The 21,795-nt window shown below is 39.0% G+C and overlaps 1 protein-coding gene across 4 annotated transcripts in view; it reads right to left on the bottom strand.

Moving 5' to 3' along the window:
• pola1 (polymerase (DNA directed), alpha 1) overlaps positions 1 to 21,795 on the bottom strand; it is a 127,783-nt gene that overhangs the window by 69,023 nt on the left and 36,965 nt on the right. For all 4 annotated transcript variants that reach the window (XM_057824219.1, XM_057824218.1, XM_057824215.1 and 1 more), the window contains 5 exons: positions 6,310 to 6,342; positions 3,856 to 3,948; positions 3,567 to 3,772; positions 3,364 to 3,496; positions 6 to 137 (listed from right to left, as the gene is read on the bottom strand). In XM_057824219.1, the coding sequence (XP_057680202.1) occupies positions 6 to 137; positions 3,364 to 3,496; positions 3,567 to 3,772; positions 3,856 to 3,948; positions 6,310 to 6,342 (597 nt within the window). The remainder of the gene's footprint in view (positions 1 to 5; positions 138 to 3,363; positions 3,497 to 3,566; positions 3,773 to 3,855; positions 3,949 to 6,309; positions 6,343 to 21,795) is intronic.

Below are 21,795 nucleotides of genomic sequence, written 5' to 3' on the forward strand. Positions count from 1 at the left end.
CACACCTTGCAGATGATATACGCAACAGTGTCACCAGCTTTGACCCTGCGTCCACCCAGAGAATTCATCCATAGCGCCACATGGACATGAGGTAGACTTTTCTTATCTGGGTAGTCCTGAGGATCCTTGGTAAGTGCCTAAAGAGGTGGAACAAGATGGATGTTGAAATAAAGTATATGTAAAGCAATGGCAAACAGAACTATGGTAAATATACAAATAGGGCTGCAGCTATTGATTATTTAGGTAATTGATTAATCCATCAATTACCGGATTGGCCCAAATACAAGACGGTGTTTATTAGAGCCGGGAATCTTTGGGCACCTAACGATTCGATTACGATTCAGAGGCTCCGATTCGATTATAAATCGATTATTGATGCACCCCACTCCTTTTTTTATTTTTTTTTATTTTTTATTTTTTAATTTGTTTTGTACATTAGTTCCAAAATTGTTCAAAAATCCTCTCAGGCTAAACCAAACTACTATTTCAGTATCAAGTTAACATATAGCAGTAAACAAATATACAAAAATAACAGTAAATAAAAAACTCCAGTCCCCATTCTATATCAGCAGCTTTAAACTACTTTCAATTAATTTAATGTTGTGAATCAACCGTTAAAGTTGTTAAAATTGCTCCTGTTATTCCATAATTTCTCTTTTGTCTACTTTCAACATGTGAAAGTTTTAAAACTATTTTAAAGATAGATTCAAGTCAATATTTTACCGATTTAGGAGTATTTTAGATAAAAAGTTAATTAGGTTCGCTTGGAAGGTTCGCAACAACAGCCTTGCAGGGAAGTGTACTGCTTTAAGATGGCGGCCGTTACTAACGCCCGCATCTAGTTTTTTGTAGATGTGCTGGTAACGATACCGAAGCTATAATGCATCTAGTCCTATATAAATGATATCTACCGTAACATAATGTGGCTTGTAGCAGCTTTTCGGCGGCAGTCAGGTATGTTGTTGTTGTTTTTTTTTTTTTTATCTCGTGGCATGAGTTGAGCTAGAGCCGTGAGTTGAGCATTGGCGTTACCCGAGGGGCCGGGTAATGAGAAGCATGATGTTTAGCTACTCTCGCTCCGTCCCTAATTGTACCGAAGACCGCGCGGCGCGCTGAGTGTGTCGTACTTCTGCTTTACTTGGCATATTTCAATAATCGGAATTTGGATGTTTGTGAATTGTTCTCGAATCTTCCACGGCCGAATCGCGAATAATCTAAGAATCGGAAATTTTGCACACCTCTAGTGTTTATTGCATTGAAATAAGACTGAAAAAGGGGGTCTTATATTCGTGGTCTAGACATTATACCCATTCACGACGCTAGATGGCGCCAGATATCATTGAAGCGATGTTCTGTCATGACAGATCTCAGCTACTCTCAAGTTTAACCAGTTTGCATCATTTTATTGCAATGTTTTTCCTTATTCAGATTTGTTTCAAGACTACAGTTACAGTTAGATTTCACTTTGATGGTTAATGCAGTTATTGCAATTTTGTTGTTTTTTTCACAATAGATTGGTTTATTTACATTTAAAAAACCAGAAGCCAATCATTTACGAATGTGATTGCGCTTTAGTTTACATATTTAAATGTTCAGATATTAAGATTTGAAATGAGGCAAAATAACATGCTTTTTCTCTCAAATATATCCCTAATTTTCGCACTATAAGGCGCACCTGACTCTCAGCCGCAGCCCACCAAATTTGGCACGAAAACGGCATTTGTTCATAGATCAGCCGCACGGGACTATAAGCCACAGCTGTCCTCACTGTATTATGGGATATTTACACCAAAAGATATTAACCGGTACAACCTTATTTGACAGCGGCATCATACGACCGACTGTCATAAGACCAAATGAACCATCATTAAACTTTGAACCAATTAGTGCAAAGCTTTATTGCTTCAAGAAGCTTCATTTGGCCATCACTGCTTCCTTGGGGGAGACAGTCAACCTCTGCCGCCACCTGCTGTTGACTGTTGTCATCCAACATGCCTCTTAGCATGCATTGCAGCGCTACAGATGTAAATAACAATCAAATCATGTTCTGTGCTAAATATTTCTTCAGTTACTGTTCCAATTGTTCCATCAATTGCTAGTTATGGTATTTGCCTACACTTTATTTGACAGTGGTGCCATAAGACTGTCATTACACAATCATAATTATGACATGTCTCTGTCCTGAGCATTCATGATTGCTTATAACAGATGTCATTAAGTGTTATCCGGCAAATGATCTCACTTTTGAATGGATGCAAAAGATACAAGATGGACAAAAATTGAGTTAGTGACATAATTTGCCAAATGAAACTTAATGACATCAGCATTCAGTAATGTCCATGATAGTGTCATGTCATAATTTTGATGATCTTATGACACCCTTATGACACCGCTGTCAAATAAAGTGTTACCTAAAAAAAAAAAAAAAAAATCAACAAATAAGCTGCACTGGACTATAAGCCACAGGTATCAAAATGATGGAAAAAAGTAGCGGTTTATAGTCCGAAAATTACGGTTGTTATAATCATTTGTTTCGGATGTACTGCAATTATTTTCTGTATAAAAATTTGGTGTTCAAGAAGTCTTTTTTCAAACTTGAGTCTTGAAAAAGAGGGGGCTGTCTTATATTCGGGCCAATACGGTAGTTCAAATAATTAAGTAATCGGATTTCAACCATTTAATGCGTTGCAGAATAAATTTGAGAAGATGAAAAACAAAGAAACAACTCTTTATGCCTGCAATAATACTTGTTTTGGCTTGCTAAGATTGCACTTTCAAAAGAGCATTAAATCAGAATACAAAGCAGAATACCGGAGTATTTTTTTCAAAATATGCAGAATTGCTTTTATTTCACAAGAGCAATAAATCCATTCAAAACTAAATTAAAATACCAGAGCCTAGCCTTAAACGGTATAAAAAATAAGTAAATAAGGATCTAAGTACAAGACAAAAAAAATTAGCTAACTTGCATAGCAAAAGTCCAGTAGTTTAAATGCTATAAAATGCTAACCGTTTTTTTACAAAGCTCTTAACAATATTCCCACAAAAAAACTGCTAAATATACGTCTAAATGAAATAAGAAATGCACAATCAAACATACTAGCTCCAAAAAACAAACCTTATGTTGGTCTTAACAGGGAGCAGCAGGATTGAGCCATGTTAGATGAGTTATTGCATATTCTGCTGCCACTATCCTCCCAAATCAATAAAACTAAATGCGACACTTCAAAACAAACCAAAACAATGTCACTGTAATTAAATGAATCAACAAAGCATCAAAATTTTGATTCGAAGCGTTTTTCTAACGGATTTACTCGAGTTAATCGATTAATCGTTGCAGCTCAATTTACAAATGCCTAGTACCTTGTTTATCTCATACTGCTGGAGCGGTATTGCCCCACTTGCTACTTTCTCTCCAACCTCCACAAGATGTTTCTGTATATTTTCCACAATGACATCACGAGTCTGGTCTGAGAGGATCTGACCAATCACATAGCTGGAACAGAAAAAAAAGTTCCGAGTGATTGGATCAGATGAGCAACTCTAATTTAATTAATTTGACGTACTTGCCACATTCCTTGGCCAGGTCACACCAATCTCGTCGAACTATGTCCAAGCCTTTCAGCTCCTGTTTGACGCTGTAGCGCCCATCGCCTTGCTGTTCCACCACCAGAGCTGCGTATTTCTTTTTCTTCAGCAGCAAAAGTGACTTGAACACTCCATCGATGTCTATCTCCAGAAGTTTGTACAGCTTGTTTACTTCTGCTTTCACCTGAGTGGGCAAGTTGACAAATATGCAGTCAAAATATTCAAAAGTGAACATACCTTGATGTGATTTTTATGCTATACAATTACCTTATTGCCAAGCTTGAAGACTTCATCCATTGACCGGCTGTTGGTGTTTATCATGATGGAGTCAGTATCTCCATAGATGACCTCAAGGTTCATCTGTGAAGAGTGGGAATTAATGAAAAAAATACATACATAAAAACTACAAACATTGAACACAATGGAAATGCAATCTAAAGCTAGAAAATACAATTTCATGAGAAATTGCGATGGTAGCTTTGCGGTGATGGTTGGTATATCTGTTCACTTTCTATTCATTTTGCATCACTTCCTGTTGATTATAGGGCATTTGCAGGGCTCTTCCTGTTGATTTGGGGGCATTTCAGGGTCACTTTCTGTTGTTACGGGCCACTTCCTATTGATCTGGGGTCATTTTGGGGTCACTTCCTATTGATTTGGGGTCATTTCGCAATCATTTCCTGTTGGTATCGTGTCACTTCCTGATGATTTTGGGGGATTTAGCCGTAACTTCCTGTTTATTTGAGTCACTTTGGTTGCAAATCAATAGGAGTGAAAGGAAGTTTTTTTGCCATTGAAAATGAATGGGAAATTGCGCCCATTTGAAATGAATGGATTTGTTTTTATGCCACTGACAATGAATAGGAAATTTTGCCCATATGAAATGGATAGGTGTGTTTTTGTGCCTTCAAAAATGAATGAGGAATTTTTCCCATTTGAAATGAATAGGTCTGTTTTTGTGCCTTGGAAAATGAATGGGAAATTTTGGCCTATAGAAATGAATGGGTTTGTTTTGTGCCATTGAAAATAATTGGAAATTATGCCTATTTGAAATGAATAGGTCTGTTTTTGTGCCTTTGAAAATGAATGCAAAATTTTGGCTATTAGAAATGAATGGTTATGTTTGTGCCTTTAAAAATGAATGGGAAATTTTGGCCATTAGAAATGAACGGGTGTGTTTTTGTGCCATTGCAAATGAATGGGAAATTTTGGCCATTTGAAATAGGTGGGAAATTTTGGCCATTTGAAATAGGTGGGAAATTTTGCCCATTAGAAATAGGTGGGAAATTTTGCCCATTAGAAATAGGTGGGAAATTTTGCCCATTAGAAATAGGTGGGAAATTTTGCCCATTGAAAATAGGTGGGAAATTTTGCCCATTAAAAATAGGTGGGAAATGTTGCCCATTAGAAATAGGTGGGAAATTTTGCCCATTAGAAATGAATGGGTAGATTTTTGGCAAAAACTGTATACAACTGTTGTGCCCCTTAGCGTCCTGAATTTTTTCATGTGTAAATGATGTGTTTGGACAAAAAAAAAAAAAAAAAAAAAAAAAAAAACTATCGGACAAATAGAATTTTGAAATTTCACTTTTTTTTCCTCCACCCAAAAAAAAACAATTTTTTTAGAGGAACAGTCATTTTTGGGGTGCCAAACAAAAGAGCCCACGTCACATGAGAATTTCGTTCATTTTGGTGTATGAAGAGTTGGTGGGTCGAATAGTTTTGGCAGGGAATAAATGCCATTGAAAATAATAAAAAAGGAACATTATAGATTTGCATTACATGCAAAGCCACCATCAATAAAGTACAATAAAGTAAAGTCCCCGGATTACGACTGACTCGACTTACGCAATTTACTTTACGAAGCCTGAGTCTTGTTTGTTTTTTCTTTTTTTTTCTCTTTTTTTGAATGTTGACTTTTGTTTTGTGATGCATGCTTTTACTTTGGCGCAGGAAGTGTAGAACCTGAAGCGAGCTCATGTACAGACGCGCCCAGCGCCGCCCACCCCACACACGCCATAAGACTGTCATTGGACAATCATAATTATGACATGACACTGTCATGAGCATTAATGGATACTTATAACAGATGTTATTTAGTGTTATCCGGCAAATGATCTCACTTTTGAATGGATGCAAAAGATCCAAGCTGGACATAATGCAGTTAGTGACATAATTTGCGGGATGACATTTAATTACATCTGTCATAAGCATTTAGTAATGCCCATGATAGTGTTATATGATTATTATGACGGTCTTATGACAGTCCTATGACAGCGCTGTCAAATAAAATGCGGCCTATTAACCCAAATAAATCAACAAATAAACCGCACTGGACTATAAGCCGCAGGATTCAAAATGAAGGAAAAAAGTAGCGATTTATAGTCCGAAAATTACGGTAATCTTTTTAATTTAGTGAGGTATTTAATGGGTTAATTCCGACTTACGCGGAAATCCGGTGCAGGAACAGAACTCGTTTGTAAACCGGGGACTACCTGCATATGTAATTTATGAAATATTCTATTACCATTACCTTCAACATTGTGTTGCATTATTTCGAAAATCATCAATGGTAAATTTGGAGTTCTGAAACGGCTTCTGTATTAGATCCCAAACGTGCCTATTTTTTTTTATCTATGACTTCATAAAATAATTCATAACCCATCATACTGTCATTCAAATTCCAGAGTGCCATGAAAGGAATCAATGAGATATACCAACCTTTTGTACCATATCCTTGGTGTGCATCAGAATCTGAATGAGAATAGATGGAAGCAAACAAATTAGAAAACAATTAGTTACCACAAAATGAAAACAAGAGGGACATACTTTATATAATTAAAATCATTTCCTGTGTTATTTACTGCGATTGTGTGTGTGAATGTATGTCCGCGTGGACACGACAGCAGAGCAGGTGATTTTCTTTTAAACGGGGGATAATTGGCTAAGAGGGCAATTATGAGCGCGTGCTGTGACAGCCATCTTTTCAACCCACACACATCCACGCTGAGCAAAACACACGCGCGCACTCACGTCTTCTTAATGACTCGTAATGGCCTTAATCACTCGAAGAGTGACTGACGGACAAAGACTTAAGTGTGTATGCGTGCGTGTTTTCTTTCTCCGAAGGAGCAAAGTGATCCTAACAGGTGCGAGTCTTTAACCTGAGGAGGGGGAGGTGTCAGCAGGCCGGACAGAGCGTGGCGTGACGCCGTGATTTGTCACTGGCAATCTGCACCTCAATCAACTGCAGGGGCATACGCAAACACACCACAACAGATTGAACGGCGTGCGGGGAAAAGATCGTAGGCTATTTCAGAGAAAGAAAGGAGCTGGGAGGGGGACTACTCACTGAAACCAAAGCGGGACTTAAGCATATTTAATGGGGTGATACATGCCACGGTACAGAGGCGGGTGTTTGAGTCATTCACAGAACAGCTTCTTCCATTAGGAGCTGCTCAAACAAGGTCAAGGTCTCAACATGCGCGTGGATGCACAAACACCTGGCGTAGAAAGCTTTTTACAGACTAAACAACTCAATGACTGCTAAGGAGGAAATGGAGAGAACAGTCCATAGATCTTTACTCGAAGAAAAAGTTACACACTCCAGTTAAATGTTTTGTATAATGGAAATAAGCATCAATAAATTCTTTGACTGGATCAAAATAAAAGTGTTGGTTAGCCTGCCAAAGTCGAATTAATACAAACGTTAAGTATGTTCAACAGTGTTGTTAATTTTACTTTAAAAAATTAATTACAGCTACAAATTACTTCTCCCAAAAAGTAATTGTGTTAGTAACTCAGTTACCTGAATGTAAGCGTAATTAGTTACTTGGCAAAGTAACTAGTGATAATTTTCATGTTTTTAAAAAAAAAAAAAAAAAAAAAAAGGTCACACAATGTGAAGTTTAAAGAGTTTTGGGGACAATTGGCCCTAGCCTAATTCTTTACCCTCTACTTAACTAGACATAAGGGTATTGCGATAACTAGATAGTAGCCTTTGCTATGTGTGGAAGTCATTTAAAGTTGTGAATCAACCGTTAAAGTTGTTAAAATTGCTCCCGTTATTGCATTAGTTCCATTCTGTCTACTTTCAACATGTGTAAGTTTTAAAACTGTTTCATCATTTAAAGATAGAGCCTTCCTGAGAGGTCTACTGTTTTAAGATGGCGGCTGTTTACTAACGCATGTCGTCCTTAAAACATGTTGCTAATGCAGCCGTGTCTGTCATTTGCATCTAGTTCTATAATATGTGATATCTACCGTATCATGTGGGCGTAGTTTGTAGGCTATGGCTACAGTCAGGTATTATTGGAGCCACCTAGCATCGCGTTCGCAACGGCGTCTTCCCCACTCATGCTCTGCACTCTCGTGTCCGTGAGTCCGTCTCTCTCAGACTTTTTTTATTCAACCAACTTAGTAACGCAAAGTAACGCACGCCTCAGTAACGACAACGGCGTTGCCAAGATGAGAAAATTAGATTACTCATTACTGAAAAAAATAGCGCCGTTAGTAACGCCGTTATTAACAACGCTGATGTTCAATAACCTTGAATTGTTACAAATTGGAAAATGGATGCTACTTTGTCTAGCTTGTTTCCTATGCAAAAATATACAAAATATAATCAGTAAAAAAATTAGAGGAAACAAAATTAACCTATAATATAAGTTTAGGAAACTTACTGTTACTTTTACTTACTGTTTTTTGGCAGTACTTTAAATTTTCGTCTTAGTCTTATGAACGAAAATACTTATTACTGTTATCTTGGTTATATTTTTGTCGTTTCAAAATGTGTAAATCTTGGTCTAGTTTTAGTCGACAACAACAAAATTTTTATGTCTGTAAAATTCAAAACTGTTCGTACAAAAATAAATAAATCTTTCCAATAGTATGTACTAGTATAGAAGGAAAAAAAAAAAAGTTGTACAAGAGTTTAAAACAACGCTCGCCACCCTAACGCGAAGGTTACGCTAACGCTACGGGTTACGTGTGTGAAGCAAAATTGCATATTCTCTTTGCCAAGATAAGCAAAGACTTCCTAATGTATTGACGTGACACATTCTCCATTCACTGTGTCACTCACGCCTTGCCGAAGGGGGCCGTCCCATATTCCGCTTCATTTATTAGCAGTCGGTCACATGTAGTGATCTAACGCTGGATTTAGGTTAAAAAAAAAAAAAAAGTACGAACGCTGTACTGCATACCAACAGTAAGGACTGTGTCAGGAGTGATTTGTTCGACGATTTAAGGAAATTATATTTTTCGTACCATGTATGCATTTTCAAACGTTGTGACAAAGAAATCAATGGGAAAAATTAGCAACTACAGTATTGGAATTATACTTCACAATATTTACGTAAAATAAATGCTACCCGCACGTTTTTTTTTTTTTTTTTTTTTTTTTTTTTGCTTTTAACCAAGAATCGAGACTCTTACGTCCATGTCTACGAAGAATTCAGGGATTTAAGCATTTATTTACAAAAATTTTCAACGGAAAAAGCTATTTGTTTACATATGGCGGCTGCTAATTTCCTTACTGACTAGCCTCATAGTTCACAATATTTATATAAAATAAATGCTACCTGTATGTATTTTTTTCTTTTAACCAAGAATCGAGACTCTTTTACATCCATATCTATAAAGAACTCAGGGATTCAAGCATTCATTCAAAAAAATATTCAACGGAAAAAGCTCATTGCGTTTCCACTCGGTCAGCTTTGACGGAGATAGGCCCCCTATGAATCGGCCCCGCGTCCCGTCAAAACATTATGAAGTCTATGAGATAAGAAGACAAATCTTGCCATGCTTGATGCTAGTGCTGCAACAATTAATCGATTAACTCCAGCAATTATATTAGGAAAAAAGCTTCGAATCAAATTATGCTGCTTGAGTATTTGTTCAATTAGAGTTGCGTTGTCATCGTTTGTTTTGAAAGTGTTTGCATTTACCTTTACAACAGTTTTCCAGCTCTGAACAGCAAAAAAGCAACAGATATAAACAAACACTGCCACCAAGTAACGAGTGGGAATAACATGCTTTGTAAATGCTCTGCTGCAACGGAACGGATTGTGCAGAACTGAATCATCTAAACCAGCTCGAAGAGGCAGCCAGGAAGACTGTTTTATGATCAAGAGACTCAACAGTTATAGCTGTCACTGGCTTAGTTAAACAGGCCAAGGAGAAGCTTATGCATGGTGCACATAGTGCTCATTCATGTGTGTTGAAATAATTGACATGTCCATGTTAGTTGCCCTTTCAGTGGTATTTGGTGTCATGATACAGATAAGACTAAAATGATTCAATGATTGAACAATGAACTCCAATGAATCTGACTTCAAAATTGAAATTTATATCAAAGGGCAAAAAGAAAGACAAAGTTAGACAGGTATTTATGTATACACTGAAGGTAAGAACATAAACTTGGACTTTAATCAAGACGTCTTGGATATTGATAAGAGTCCATGAAATGGTTTCCGAATGTCTTCTCGCAACTATGTATAGGGCAAATTTTGTATGGCACAGTTGAACTCTTGATGACCCCAAAAAATTTGAAGTAAGTGCAAAACTGTGGCAGCACAAATGAAAATTTGTACAGCACAAAAGTAGCAAAAACAAACAGCACCATTGCGGTTCCATTCCATCATACAGTGCTGGCCAAAAGTATTGGCACCCCTGCAATTGTGTCAGGTAATGCTCAATTTCTCCCAGAAAATGATTGCAATTACAAATGCTTTGGAGGTATTTTTTTTCATTTATTTTGCTTGCAATGAAAAAAACACAAAAGAGAATTTTAAAAAAATATCATTATCATTTTACACAAAACTCCAAAAATGGGCCAGACAAAACTATTGGCACCTTCAGCCTAATACTTGGTAGCACAAGCTTCAGACAAAATAACTGCGGACAACCGCTTCCAGTATCCATCAATGAGTTTCTAACAATGCTCTGCTGGAATTTTAGACCATTCTTCTTTGGCCATCTGCTCTAGGTGCCTTCTCCAAACTGCCATTTTCAGATTTCTCCACAAACCATTTTCTAGTGCTTTATGAAGTGTGTTTTGAGTCATTGTCCTGCTGGAAGACCCATGACCTCTGAGGGAGACCCAGATTTCTCACACTGGGTCCTACATTATGCTGCAAAATTTGTTGGTAGTCTTCAGACTTTATAATGCCATCTATAAGTCATGGAGTCCAGTGCCAGAGGCAGCAAAGCAACCCCAAAACATCAGGGAACCTCTGCCACATATGACTGTGGGGACCGTGTTCTTTTCTTTGAAGGCCTCGTTTTTTTCCTGTAAACACTATAAGGATGCGTTTTCCCAAAAAGCTCTACTTTTGTCTCATCTGACCAGAGGAGATTCTTCCAAAACGGCTTTCTCAGGTAAGGTTTCTGGGTCAGAAGTGGGGTTTTCCTGGGTATCCTACCATAGAGTCACTTTTCATTCAGACGCCGCTGGATAGTACGGGTTGACATTTATTTCCCGAAATTTCCAGGTTCGCGGTGAATCAGTAACAGGCACACTTTTGCAAAATAGACAATGTTTATTGATTAGAAAATGCAGAATAAATGAGATTTATTGATTACAATCCCACAAGAGAAAGCAACAGGTATCAAAAACAAGCATAACAAGGGTAACGATGACGCTATGTTGAGTTTATCAATCCCAGAATCCCCGCGCTACGTTACGGCACAACCAAATGTCCCTTAGCAATGAAAATCGCTTACCGTGACAAATGAGCGAGAGCCAACGCTCCAGTAAGGCGGCGAAGAAAGTCCGCCAGCGGGTCACGTACGGATTGCCTGGCTTTGGTTCTTCGCCGCCTTACCGGAGCGTTGGCTCCCGCTCATTTGTCACGGTAAGAGATTTTCATTGCTAAGGATCACTTGGTTGTGCAGTAACGGTAGCGCAGGGATTCTGGGATTGACAAACTATCATCGTTACCCTTGTTATGCTTGTTTTTGATACCTGTTGCTTGCTCTTGTGGGATTGTAATCAATAAATGTCATTTATTCTGAATTTTCTAATCAATAAACATTGTCCATTTTGCAAAAGTGTGCCTGTTACTGATTCACCGCGAACCTGGAAATTTCGGAAAACAACACTGTTGTACGCTCAGACTGCAGGACAGCTTCAACTTGTTTGGATGTTAGTCGAAATTCTTCATCCACCATCCACACAATCTGTCGTTGAAATCTCTCGTCAATTTTTCTTTTCCATCCACATCTAGGGAGGTTAGCCACAGTGCCATGGGTTTCACACTTAGACACGAGAACATTCAGGTCTTTAGAGATGGACTTGTAGCCATGAGATTGCCCATGCTTCCTCACAATTTTGCTTCTCGAGTCCTCAGACAGTTCTTTGCTCTTTCTTTTCTCCATGCTCAATGTGGTACACACAAGGACACGGGACAGAGGTTGAGTCAACTTTAATCCATTTTAACTGGCTGCAAGTGTGATTTAGTTATTGACACCACCTATTATGTGCCACGGGTAAGTAACAGGTACTGGTAATTACACAAATTAGAGAAGCATCACATGATTTTTCCAAGGGTGCCAATACTTTTGTCTGGCCCATTTTTGGAGTTTGGTGTAAAATGACAATTTAATTTTTTTTCCCATTCTCTTTTATGTTTTTTTATTGCAAGATAAATAAATGAAGATATTAGGGGTACCAATACTTTTGGCCAGCACTGTAAATTTGAGGCTGCGATTGACATCCTCGAAATGAATATTTCGATATCTATAAAACGATAACAGCACAAACGAAAATTTTTATAGCACAAAAGAACAGCACCATTGCGGTAAGGTTCCGCCGTAGATGGGGGGTGCTGCGTGACGTCATCACTACAAATTTAAAGCAGAATATCTACAAAACTGTTGCAGTACAAACCGAAACATTTACAGCGTAAACGATTGACAACATTTTTAGCCATTTTCAATCAAAATAAGGGGCTGGTTGACATCAAGATTGACCTATAAAATAAATGTAAATATGCCAAAAAAGATAGAAGCACAAACGATTGAAATAATTTTTCTGAGCGTTCGACCGATATATCGGGACCAATATATGGACTTTTCCCCAACATCAGCAGATTAACAACAAAATAAGCTCATGAAAAAGGATTTTGATCTGGCATCTGTCTGGGCAACCGTGGCTGCCGCTGACTGACGGTAGGAACCCAGAAGGACCCTGCAGCAGCTTGAAGGCAGTCAGCTACAGGAAGCTTCAAGTTTGCCTATTTTGTAAATATTGTAAGATTTTTAATTTTTAATCTTGCATAAGAGAATATGCAATGTTGCTTTAGCTTTTAAGATGCTTACTGAGTGATCCTTACACTATAAATGTAACTCGTAGCATTAGCGTAGCATTCGTGTTAGTATTAGATTTAGCATGGCGAGCATCCTAGTCAACTCTCACATGTTCACATGTTTACATTTCGTCGTGAAGTCCTGGTGGGTTTAATTATTTGAAAACAATGTACTGTTCTTGCTGAGTGTGTATAATCATAAAAAGAAGAGCTGCATTCATTGGTTTGGTAGCACTAGACCGAATTAATCCTTGTAGTCTCAGGTCATCATTGTAAATTTAAAGCTGTTGATGCATTTTGTTCTTTTAAATTGCCTTTCATAATCGGCATGCTTAAAAAAAGTATAGACTTAAATCATCTTAAATAATTGGCTTCGGATATTGGCAATCGTCAGACATTTTTTTTTTAGAAATTCCATATCAGTCAACCTCTAATTTTTATGGAAATTTGCATCTCATGAGGGGGGCTAACTTCACAGAGGTTGTTTTGTGTCTAAGGAGCAGCAAGTAGATTGAAGAAAAGGCTTCAAAAGCGTTAAATGGACAGACGATCGGGAGAGTCAGGGTGACAACAGCATGAGGCAAAGCAAAGTGAGAATGTGTTGATGTCAATAATGTGCGGACTCATTTAGACACATTTTCCATATGCTGTCACTTCCAAGAGGGCAGGCCGCTCAGAGGAATGGACTGTGTGTAAGACAAGTCATTTGACCATGACGCTGGAATTTGTGCAACTGGCAGAGAGAGCCATCCTCCTTATACCCTGATACGAACAATAAATTATCACCTAAAAGTATCTAATGAGACCGATTAAAGAGCTGTATGAAATACTACTTATTTTCAAAGTTAATTATGCACAATTTCATTGAGGTATTAAAAACACATACATTGGAACCCACAAACAACATTAGGTAACTTTTCAACCTTTATAAAATATTTTCATAACATTTCTGATAATATGTCGACTGACAACTAGTTGAATGACACCTCTTTTATATTTTGAGGAGGTCTGTATCACTTCACCGGCCCTAATTAACTTTAACGAAGGTGGCAGGAGCCCTGCAACACAAAAGTCAATGCGAATGCGCAAATTCTGCAAAGATGGCAGAGCAACAAAAGAGACAAAAAGTTTTGTCCGAGGAGGGAAAAGAAAAGGATGGGAACCAGGATATACAGAATAAACATGGCCAGGCTTTTACTCACTGCATCGGAGTCTGACAGACTCACCATGTCGTGCCACAGCGAAATTGCGTCATATCATGATATATGAGATTTTTTTGTTGTATTTTTTTCCCAAGAAGAACCATAACAAAGATCTATTTGAAATATTTCATTAGCCAGGCTAATGTCGTAGCTCTCAGCTACGGTACATGTACTGATTACAGCTCCATTACCCTACGTAATACAATGGCTTTTTTTCCCGAAGCGATAGTATGACATATCTTGTAGTCCTTTTTGTACTACATTACCACAACAATACTAGTCCTTCTGTTAACGGACATTTTAAGGAGTAGGGGGAAATTCTAACAGCCTTGTAAAGAGTTTTACTAGTTTCAGTGAGAAGTTAAATAGTTTTTTTTTTTGTTCGTTCACTAAATTTCCACACAAACGCACATCGAGGTACCATTTAGCTTAGAAAGGAGAGGTATGGGATTCATTCATTCATCGAGGTACCATTTAGTTTAGAAAGGAGAGGTATGGGATTCATTTTTCGAGTGTGCCAGAGCTCGCCCCCCCCCCCCAAGAAAAAAAAAAAAAAAGCATTTGTCAAGGTTTCGTCAGCCGTGATTGCTTATATCTGTCTGCCGAAACAGCCTGATAGCACAGATATAAGTACGCCTGCCCCTCTGCAATTGGACGCGTTGTTGACATTAGTGCGGTGGCGTTCTGAAAACAGAGCAAGGCTCTATTCTGGACCCCGCCTCTCAGCGCAAATTCATTCAAACTTGCCATTCCGTCTAAGACGGGCGTCCACCGCTCACTTCCGCCGAAAAGTCCGATCCAAAATACTATAATGCCACGGATGGGGGGGGGAAGAAGGAGAGGAGTCGATATTGGCTTACCCACTTTACTGTGGCAAAAATAATAAAAAAATAACAAAAAAATAACAATAACAAAATAACAGCGGGTTCTCGCCATCTCGCCTGTTCACCCATTCTTCCTTATCACTTCCCCCTACGTCACAGCTCCCAAGTCCGATCGTCTCTTAAGGGGGCCACGCTTAGTTCCGGACATTACAAGAGACAGTTGCCGCTGAACCCTTAACACTAGGCTGCTGCCAGTTTGAAATGGCCTTTTAAAAAAAAAAAAAACATCCCATTTGCAAGGCGTGGCTTTTATTTTGGTGTGGCGGTGCGCCACAATCTTTTGTATGTAGGGGAAACCCTGGTGTATTATCATCACCAAGTTGGCGTTGTCCTTGTGGACGCTACAATATGTGCTCATCTATGTTAATTTGAAACTGTTGGTGAAACTGTTGGAACCTTATCTATTTTTGGACTAAAACATTTGAATTTTACAGACGAAAACATTTTGAGTAACTGTCCAGTATAACTAGCCGAAATTTGTATGACATTTCGTCCACTAAAACAAGACGAAGATGAACACATTTTGACACGACTAAAACACGACTAAGCCTAATAAGTAGGGTTGTTCCGATCATTTTTTCCCCCTCCCGATCCGTTCCCGATCGTTTTAGTTTGAGTATCGGCCGATATTTCCCGATCAGATTGTTTTTTTGTGCTCCCAATTCAATTCCAATCATTCCCAATAAATTTTCCCGATCATATACATTTTGGCAATGCATTAAGAAAAAAATGAATAAAACTCGGACGAATATATACATTCAACATACAGTGCATAAGTACTGTATTTGTTTATTATGACAATAAATCCTCAAGATGGCATTTACATTCTTACCATTCTTTCTGTGAGAGGGATCCACGGATAGAAAGACTTGTGACTTTGTATATTGTGACTAAATATTGCCATCTAGTGTATTTGTTGAGCTTTCAGTAAATGATACTGCAGCCATTCAACCCAAATGCATGATGGGAAGTGGAACCATGACTGTGCGTAGTGCTACCAATGGATATATCGTCTCTGCGTTGGGAAATAACATAAGGTGTTAAGAAAAAGATCAATTGCTACCTTGCTTCCCCACATTGCTTCCCATGATATTTCTAATCGTAGGGAGAGGGATTGTAAGGCTTTAGCTTATTAAAAAAAGGCTCCAAAGGCTGCTAAAATTCACTCTACTCATTTCACGCTACCTTTTATCTCTCTAAATGGGTAAAACGGCGCCATTACAGATTGAGCGCGACAATGCGTGAGTGGGTCGTGCAACGCATGCATTAATTGCGTTAAATATTTAACGTGATACATTTTTTAAAAATTACCACCGTTATCGGGATAAATGTGATAACCCTACCTTAAGCCTAAAATAAAGACTCTGGATGAGTAACATATTATGTCTGTAACGTTAAATACAATTAGAAAACGATTAAAAAAAAATATATATATATATTAAAAAAGGCATGGTCGATATTTTCTTGCCGATTCCGATACTTTGAAAATGACGTGATCGATCGGGACATCTCTACTAATAAGTATTTTTGTACAAAAAAATAAGATATGACAAAAATTTAAAGGGCTACCACAAACAACACTGATCAATAAACTGCAAGGTACAACTTCAGCTATTAGTCTTGCATCTCACATGGCCTCTTTAGCAAATGTTACTTCGGTGACAGTTCGGATGTGGAAATCTCTTCCCGCTCGACCGTATGCCACCACGGCAAGCTAAAGGAGCCAAAATAGCAGCGCGGGTCTCATGTGACTATTTGTTAAGTCCGGAGTAAAGCCACATCTTTAGGGAGAGTAGTGTGACGAGAGGACCATGGAAACTTGTGGCCATCATCTCCACATCAACGCAAAAACATTCACACAGCCGAACACCTGCAGTTACACTCTCCGATACACGGAAACAGAAAAATGAACCCTTTGAATCTGAGAAATAGCGGCTACAGGAAAGAGGTCAACACGATTTAGTCACACCGTGACAAACGTAGACATACACAGTGAGACGACACATGATCAGAGGGTCGCGAGATTCCTGTGTCTAATTCGGGCAAATGATTTGCGATTCGTGAGACAAGAGGAATGATCCAAAACCTGAAGGATGGACCGCGGGGGCGGTAGTATTTACCTTGACTTGATTACAAGCACACACATTCACACGGGGTGGGTTTAACCTTCCCGACACTCTGACCTCTCGGCACCCTCGCCTCTGTCACCCAAGCTCGCTTCTATCCCTCGCTGTGCATGCCATCCAATAATGTCAACTACGAGCTCTTGTCGGTCTGTTTTTAAACACAAGGACAGAGACTCAATTACACGGCTTTTAGGGAGTCATCCAGCAGCCGACAGACTCCGCACCTGTTAACGGTTGTCAGTTTTGCTGGCAAAATGTCAAAGGTCAAACCAATATGCATTCCGAAACAATCAGCGGCTTCCAGCGGGCTACGTTGTCTACATCACTTGATTAGAACGACACGGTTACTTTTTATAATCAGTAGCCGAAAGCTAATCCACAAAAGACGACCAAAATAAACGCCAGCTAAGCGCTTAGTGGTGCCCTTAACTGCTCGCAGACACTCAATTTGCAGCAAATAGCAACATTAACACCACGAAAGAAAATTAACACCATCAAGCTGAAAGATTGTCGATTCTTCTATACAGCACCATTCTGGACCTGATCCTATTACTCTAATAAATAAACACTATATAAATTTGAGTTCTACATGTTTCAAGCATGACATCATGGCTCACTGGACAATAAATGTCTTCCTGGTGTGACAAATGCATTTAGCGGCCAATTATAACCGCTTGTTGTCCGTGTTTCATATAATTCTTCCTCAGTGCCCGACACTTCTCTGGCGAACGCACAAAAGGACCCGAAATAGCGCCGAAGGGTTGAGCGGGACATCAATCTGCGACAGACCCGCGCCCGTGTAATTCTAAACCTTCACCTTCCTCTTAATACTGCCCCCCCACCTCCTCTCTTTCCTTAATACCCACACATACCAGGACAGAGTTGGCCCACAACAAATGGTCTGCCGACAAAGGGCAGAGTTCGGCCAGTAGTGCTTGTGCAGACACAAACATTAAACATACACCCAAATATTTAGGTGTGTATAATAAGGTCAAATACATAAAATATGTGAGGAAAAAAGGTGGGGTACACATGGAACAAACAATAAGGGTTGTCAAAAAGCTTATCATACCTTTCCAACCAACATCTCTAACCTTCGACCTGACATCCCACCACATTAGGCCTCGATTTAGGCTGCGTTCTGACTGCAGGCATATCCGATTCCAATTGGATTCCTCCTCAAATCTGATTTTTAGGGCTGACTGTTCACATTATTTTTAGCAAGTGTTCAAATCAGATCTGGGCCTGTTCAGACTGGGCCACATTACTGACACACCTGACAGGTTGCTGTGGCAACGAAGGCGTCACCCAGCATAGAGTGACGTCACGGACAGTCAAAGCTAACGGTCAAACAATATGGGATTTTCGAATGCCGATGTCTAAATCTGAAAAAATGTCAAAAAAAAAATAAATTAATTAAAAAATAAATAAATAAATTAATTAAAAAAAGCAGATTGCAGGTATCCAAAGCCAATTTTGTAAGCCCACATTTGAGGCAAATACAGTGAAGAAAATAAGTATTTGAACACCTTGCTATTTTGCAAGTTCTCCCACTTAGAAATCATGGAGGGGTCTGAAATTTTCATCGTAGGTGCATGTCCACTGTGAGAGAAATAATCTAAAAAGGAAAATCCAGAAATAACAATGTATGATTTTTATAACAATTTATTTGTTATAAAACTCCACCAAACTTCACTGTTTTCTGAGTGAATCTCTGATTCATGCGGGCTCTAGTAGGTCTCCTGCAATATTTGCGGCGACTGTGGTGTAATTCAATGGAAGATTCATCTGAAAAATCTACCTTATGCCACAAAACAGTGAAGTTTGGTGGTGGCAAAATCATGGTCTGGGGTTACATCCAGTATGGTGGTGTGCGAGAGATCTGCAGGGTGGAAGGCAACATAAATAGTCTGAAATATCATCAAATCTTAGCTGCCTCTTACATTCCTAACCATAAAAAGAGACAAATTCTGCAGCAGGATGGTGCTCCATCGCATACTTCAATCTCTACCTCAAAGTTCTTCAAGGTAAAGAAGATCAAGATCCTCCAGGACTGACCAGCCCAGTCACCAGACATGAACATCATTGAGCATGTCTGGGGTAAGAATGAAAGAGGAAGCATGGAAGACGAAACCCAAGAATGTTGATAAACTTTGGAAGGCATGCAAGACTGCTTTCTTTGATGTTCCTGATGACTTCATCAATAAATTGTATGAATCCTTGCCGAACCGCATGGATGCAGTCCTTCAAGCCCATGGAAGTCATACAAAATATCAAATTTGGATCTCACAGCACCACTACTAAATTACTACATTACTACATTACTAGCTTATGTTATGTAACATTTTTGTGTTTGAAGTACATTTTTTGTTCAATTTCCACACTACTTTCTGTAGGCGACAAAACTTTTGTCTTGCCAAAATTTGACCTTTATGTCTTCATTAAATAATTTTTTTTTTTCTGTGAAACAAATATTTTTGTACATTCAACATCATTTGGGAGGGTCTTAGCTGTCATATGATCCATTTCTGAAACCAATTGAATAATTAAAAGTCAGGTTATTAGCAATTGTTTCTACATAATGGATAAGCCACAAGACTCAGGTACTGCAAGTATTTGAACACCTGAGAAAACGAATGTTAAAATTTGGTACAGTTGCCTTTGTTTGCAATTACAGAGGTCAAACATTTCCTGTAGTTTTTCACCAGGTTTGCACACACTGCAGGGGGGATCTTGGCCCACCCATCAGTCAGGTTTCTGGGCTGTCGCTGAGAAACAGAGTTTGAGCTCCCTCCAAAGGTTTTCAATTGGGTTTCGGTCTAGAGACCGGCTAGGCCATGCTAGAACCTTTTTACGGAGCTTATTACGGAGCCACACCTTGGTTTTCCTGGCTGTGTGCTTCGGGTCATTGTCAAGTTGGAAGACCCTGCCATGACCCATCTTCAATGCTCTGACTGAGGGAAGGAGGTTGTTCCCCAAAATCTCACGATACAGGGCCCCAGTCATCCTCTTGTTAATACAGTGCACTCATCCTGTCCCATGCACAGAAAAACACCCCCAAAGCATGGTGCTACCACCCCCATTCTTCACAGTAGGGAGGGTGTTCTTGGGATAGTACTCAACATTCTTCTTCCTCCAAACTCGGTTAGTGGAATTATGATGATGCTCTTTCCAGGTCATTGACCAGCTCCTGTCGTGTAGCTCTGGGCTGATTTCTCACCTTTCTTAGGATCATTAAGACCCATCTAGGTGATATCTTACATAGGGCTCCACTCTGATTGAGATTGACTGTCATGTTTAGCTTCTTCCATTTTCTAATGATTGCTCCAATAGCGGACCTTTTTTCACCAAGCTGCTTGGCAATTGTTCCATAGCCCTTTCCAGGCTTGTGGAGGTGTACAAATTTGTCTTTAGACAGCTCTTTGGTTTTGGCCATGTTACAAGTTTGAGTCATACTGATTGTATGGGGTGGACAGGTGTCTTATATGCAACTGTTTGAGGTTGATAGCTGCATAGATTCAGGATAATACACGGAGTGAAGGTGGACTTTTAATAGGCGGACTTACAGGATCTTAAAGGGTCAGAATTCTAGCTGAATGACAGCAGCTGTTCAAATACTTATTTGCAGCTGTATTACACAAATATATTGTTGAAAAATTATGCATTGTTTTTCTTGGATTTTTCTTTTTAGATTATCTCTCTCACAGTGGACATGCACCTACGAAGAACATTTGACACTCCTCCATGATTTCTAAGTGGGAGAACTTGCAAAATAGCAGGGTGTTCAAATACTTATTTTCTTCACTGTATTGTTTTGTTTTAAAGCATATAGATTATGGGGGGCACCTTTTTTTAAAATTGCTTCAATAGCTTCAAATTTAGCCACCAGGACGTCACAACAAGATGTAAACAAGTGAGAGTGACAGTTTATTAAAGATGCTCGCCTTGCTAAAGCTAATGCTAAAACGAATTCTACACTATCAGTTAACACCTTAAAAGGCCAAAGCAACATTGCATATCCTCTCATGCAGGATAATAAACAAATCTTATCTGCCCGAAAAATAAGAAGGCCTTATATCAAGCAACCTCTAATCAAATCCCGAACTGTTCAGACTGAAGAGTATCTTGTCCATATCTGATATGAAATTACCTCCCGTATGTGGTTTCAGATCAGATTTCTTTGCTTTGTGACTGTTCAGACTACAAAAGTTCCAGTTTCAATCTAAATGGGCTACAAATCGGATTTTCGCTGCCAGTCTGAACAAGGCTTTCGAATCGGTAGGAAAGGCCAGAGCCAATTAATGAAGACGTGGAATGAATTTTCCCGCCAAAAGTACCGCATGGGAAAGGAAGGTGGTTTGCATTTGCATTTAGACAGGGAAGCATGCGTGTTCCAATTAGAAAAATAAAAAGCCTCCTAAATCACGATACCGAAGTAGAGTGCAAATGTGACGAGTCAAACGGGGGCGGAGGTGCTAACGGCAACAGCCGCAAATACATCAGGATGCCGCATATAAATGCCAGCTGGCTTTTCTGTCTCGCTGCAGTCGGAAACTACTGAGAAGTGCTTGGCTGACGGCTATTTGATGTCTGGGCTCCAGGAAAATCCAATCAAAACGACTTCAGTTTGGTCAAACAGAGGTCCAAGTCCAAATTCTATTGGCTTCAAGATAAACTTTAATCAAAC

The sequence above is a fragment of the Corythoichthys intestinalis genome, chromosome 20 (assembly GCF_030265065.1).
Source record: "Corythoichthys intestinalis isolate RoL2023-P3 chromosome 20, ASM3026506v1, whole genome shotgun sequence".
In the NCBI taxonomy this organism is placed as follows: domain Eukaryota; kingdom Metazoa; phylum Chordata; class Actinopteri; order Syngnathiformes; family Syngnathidae; genus Corythoichthys; species Corythoichthys intestinalis.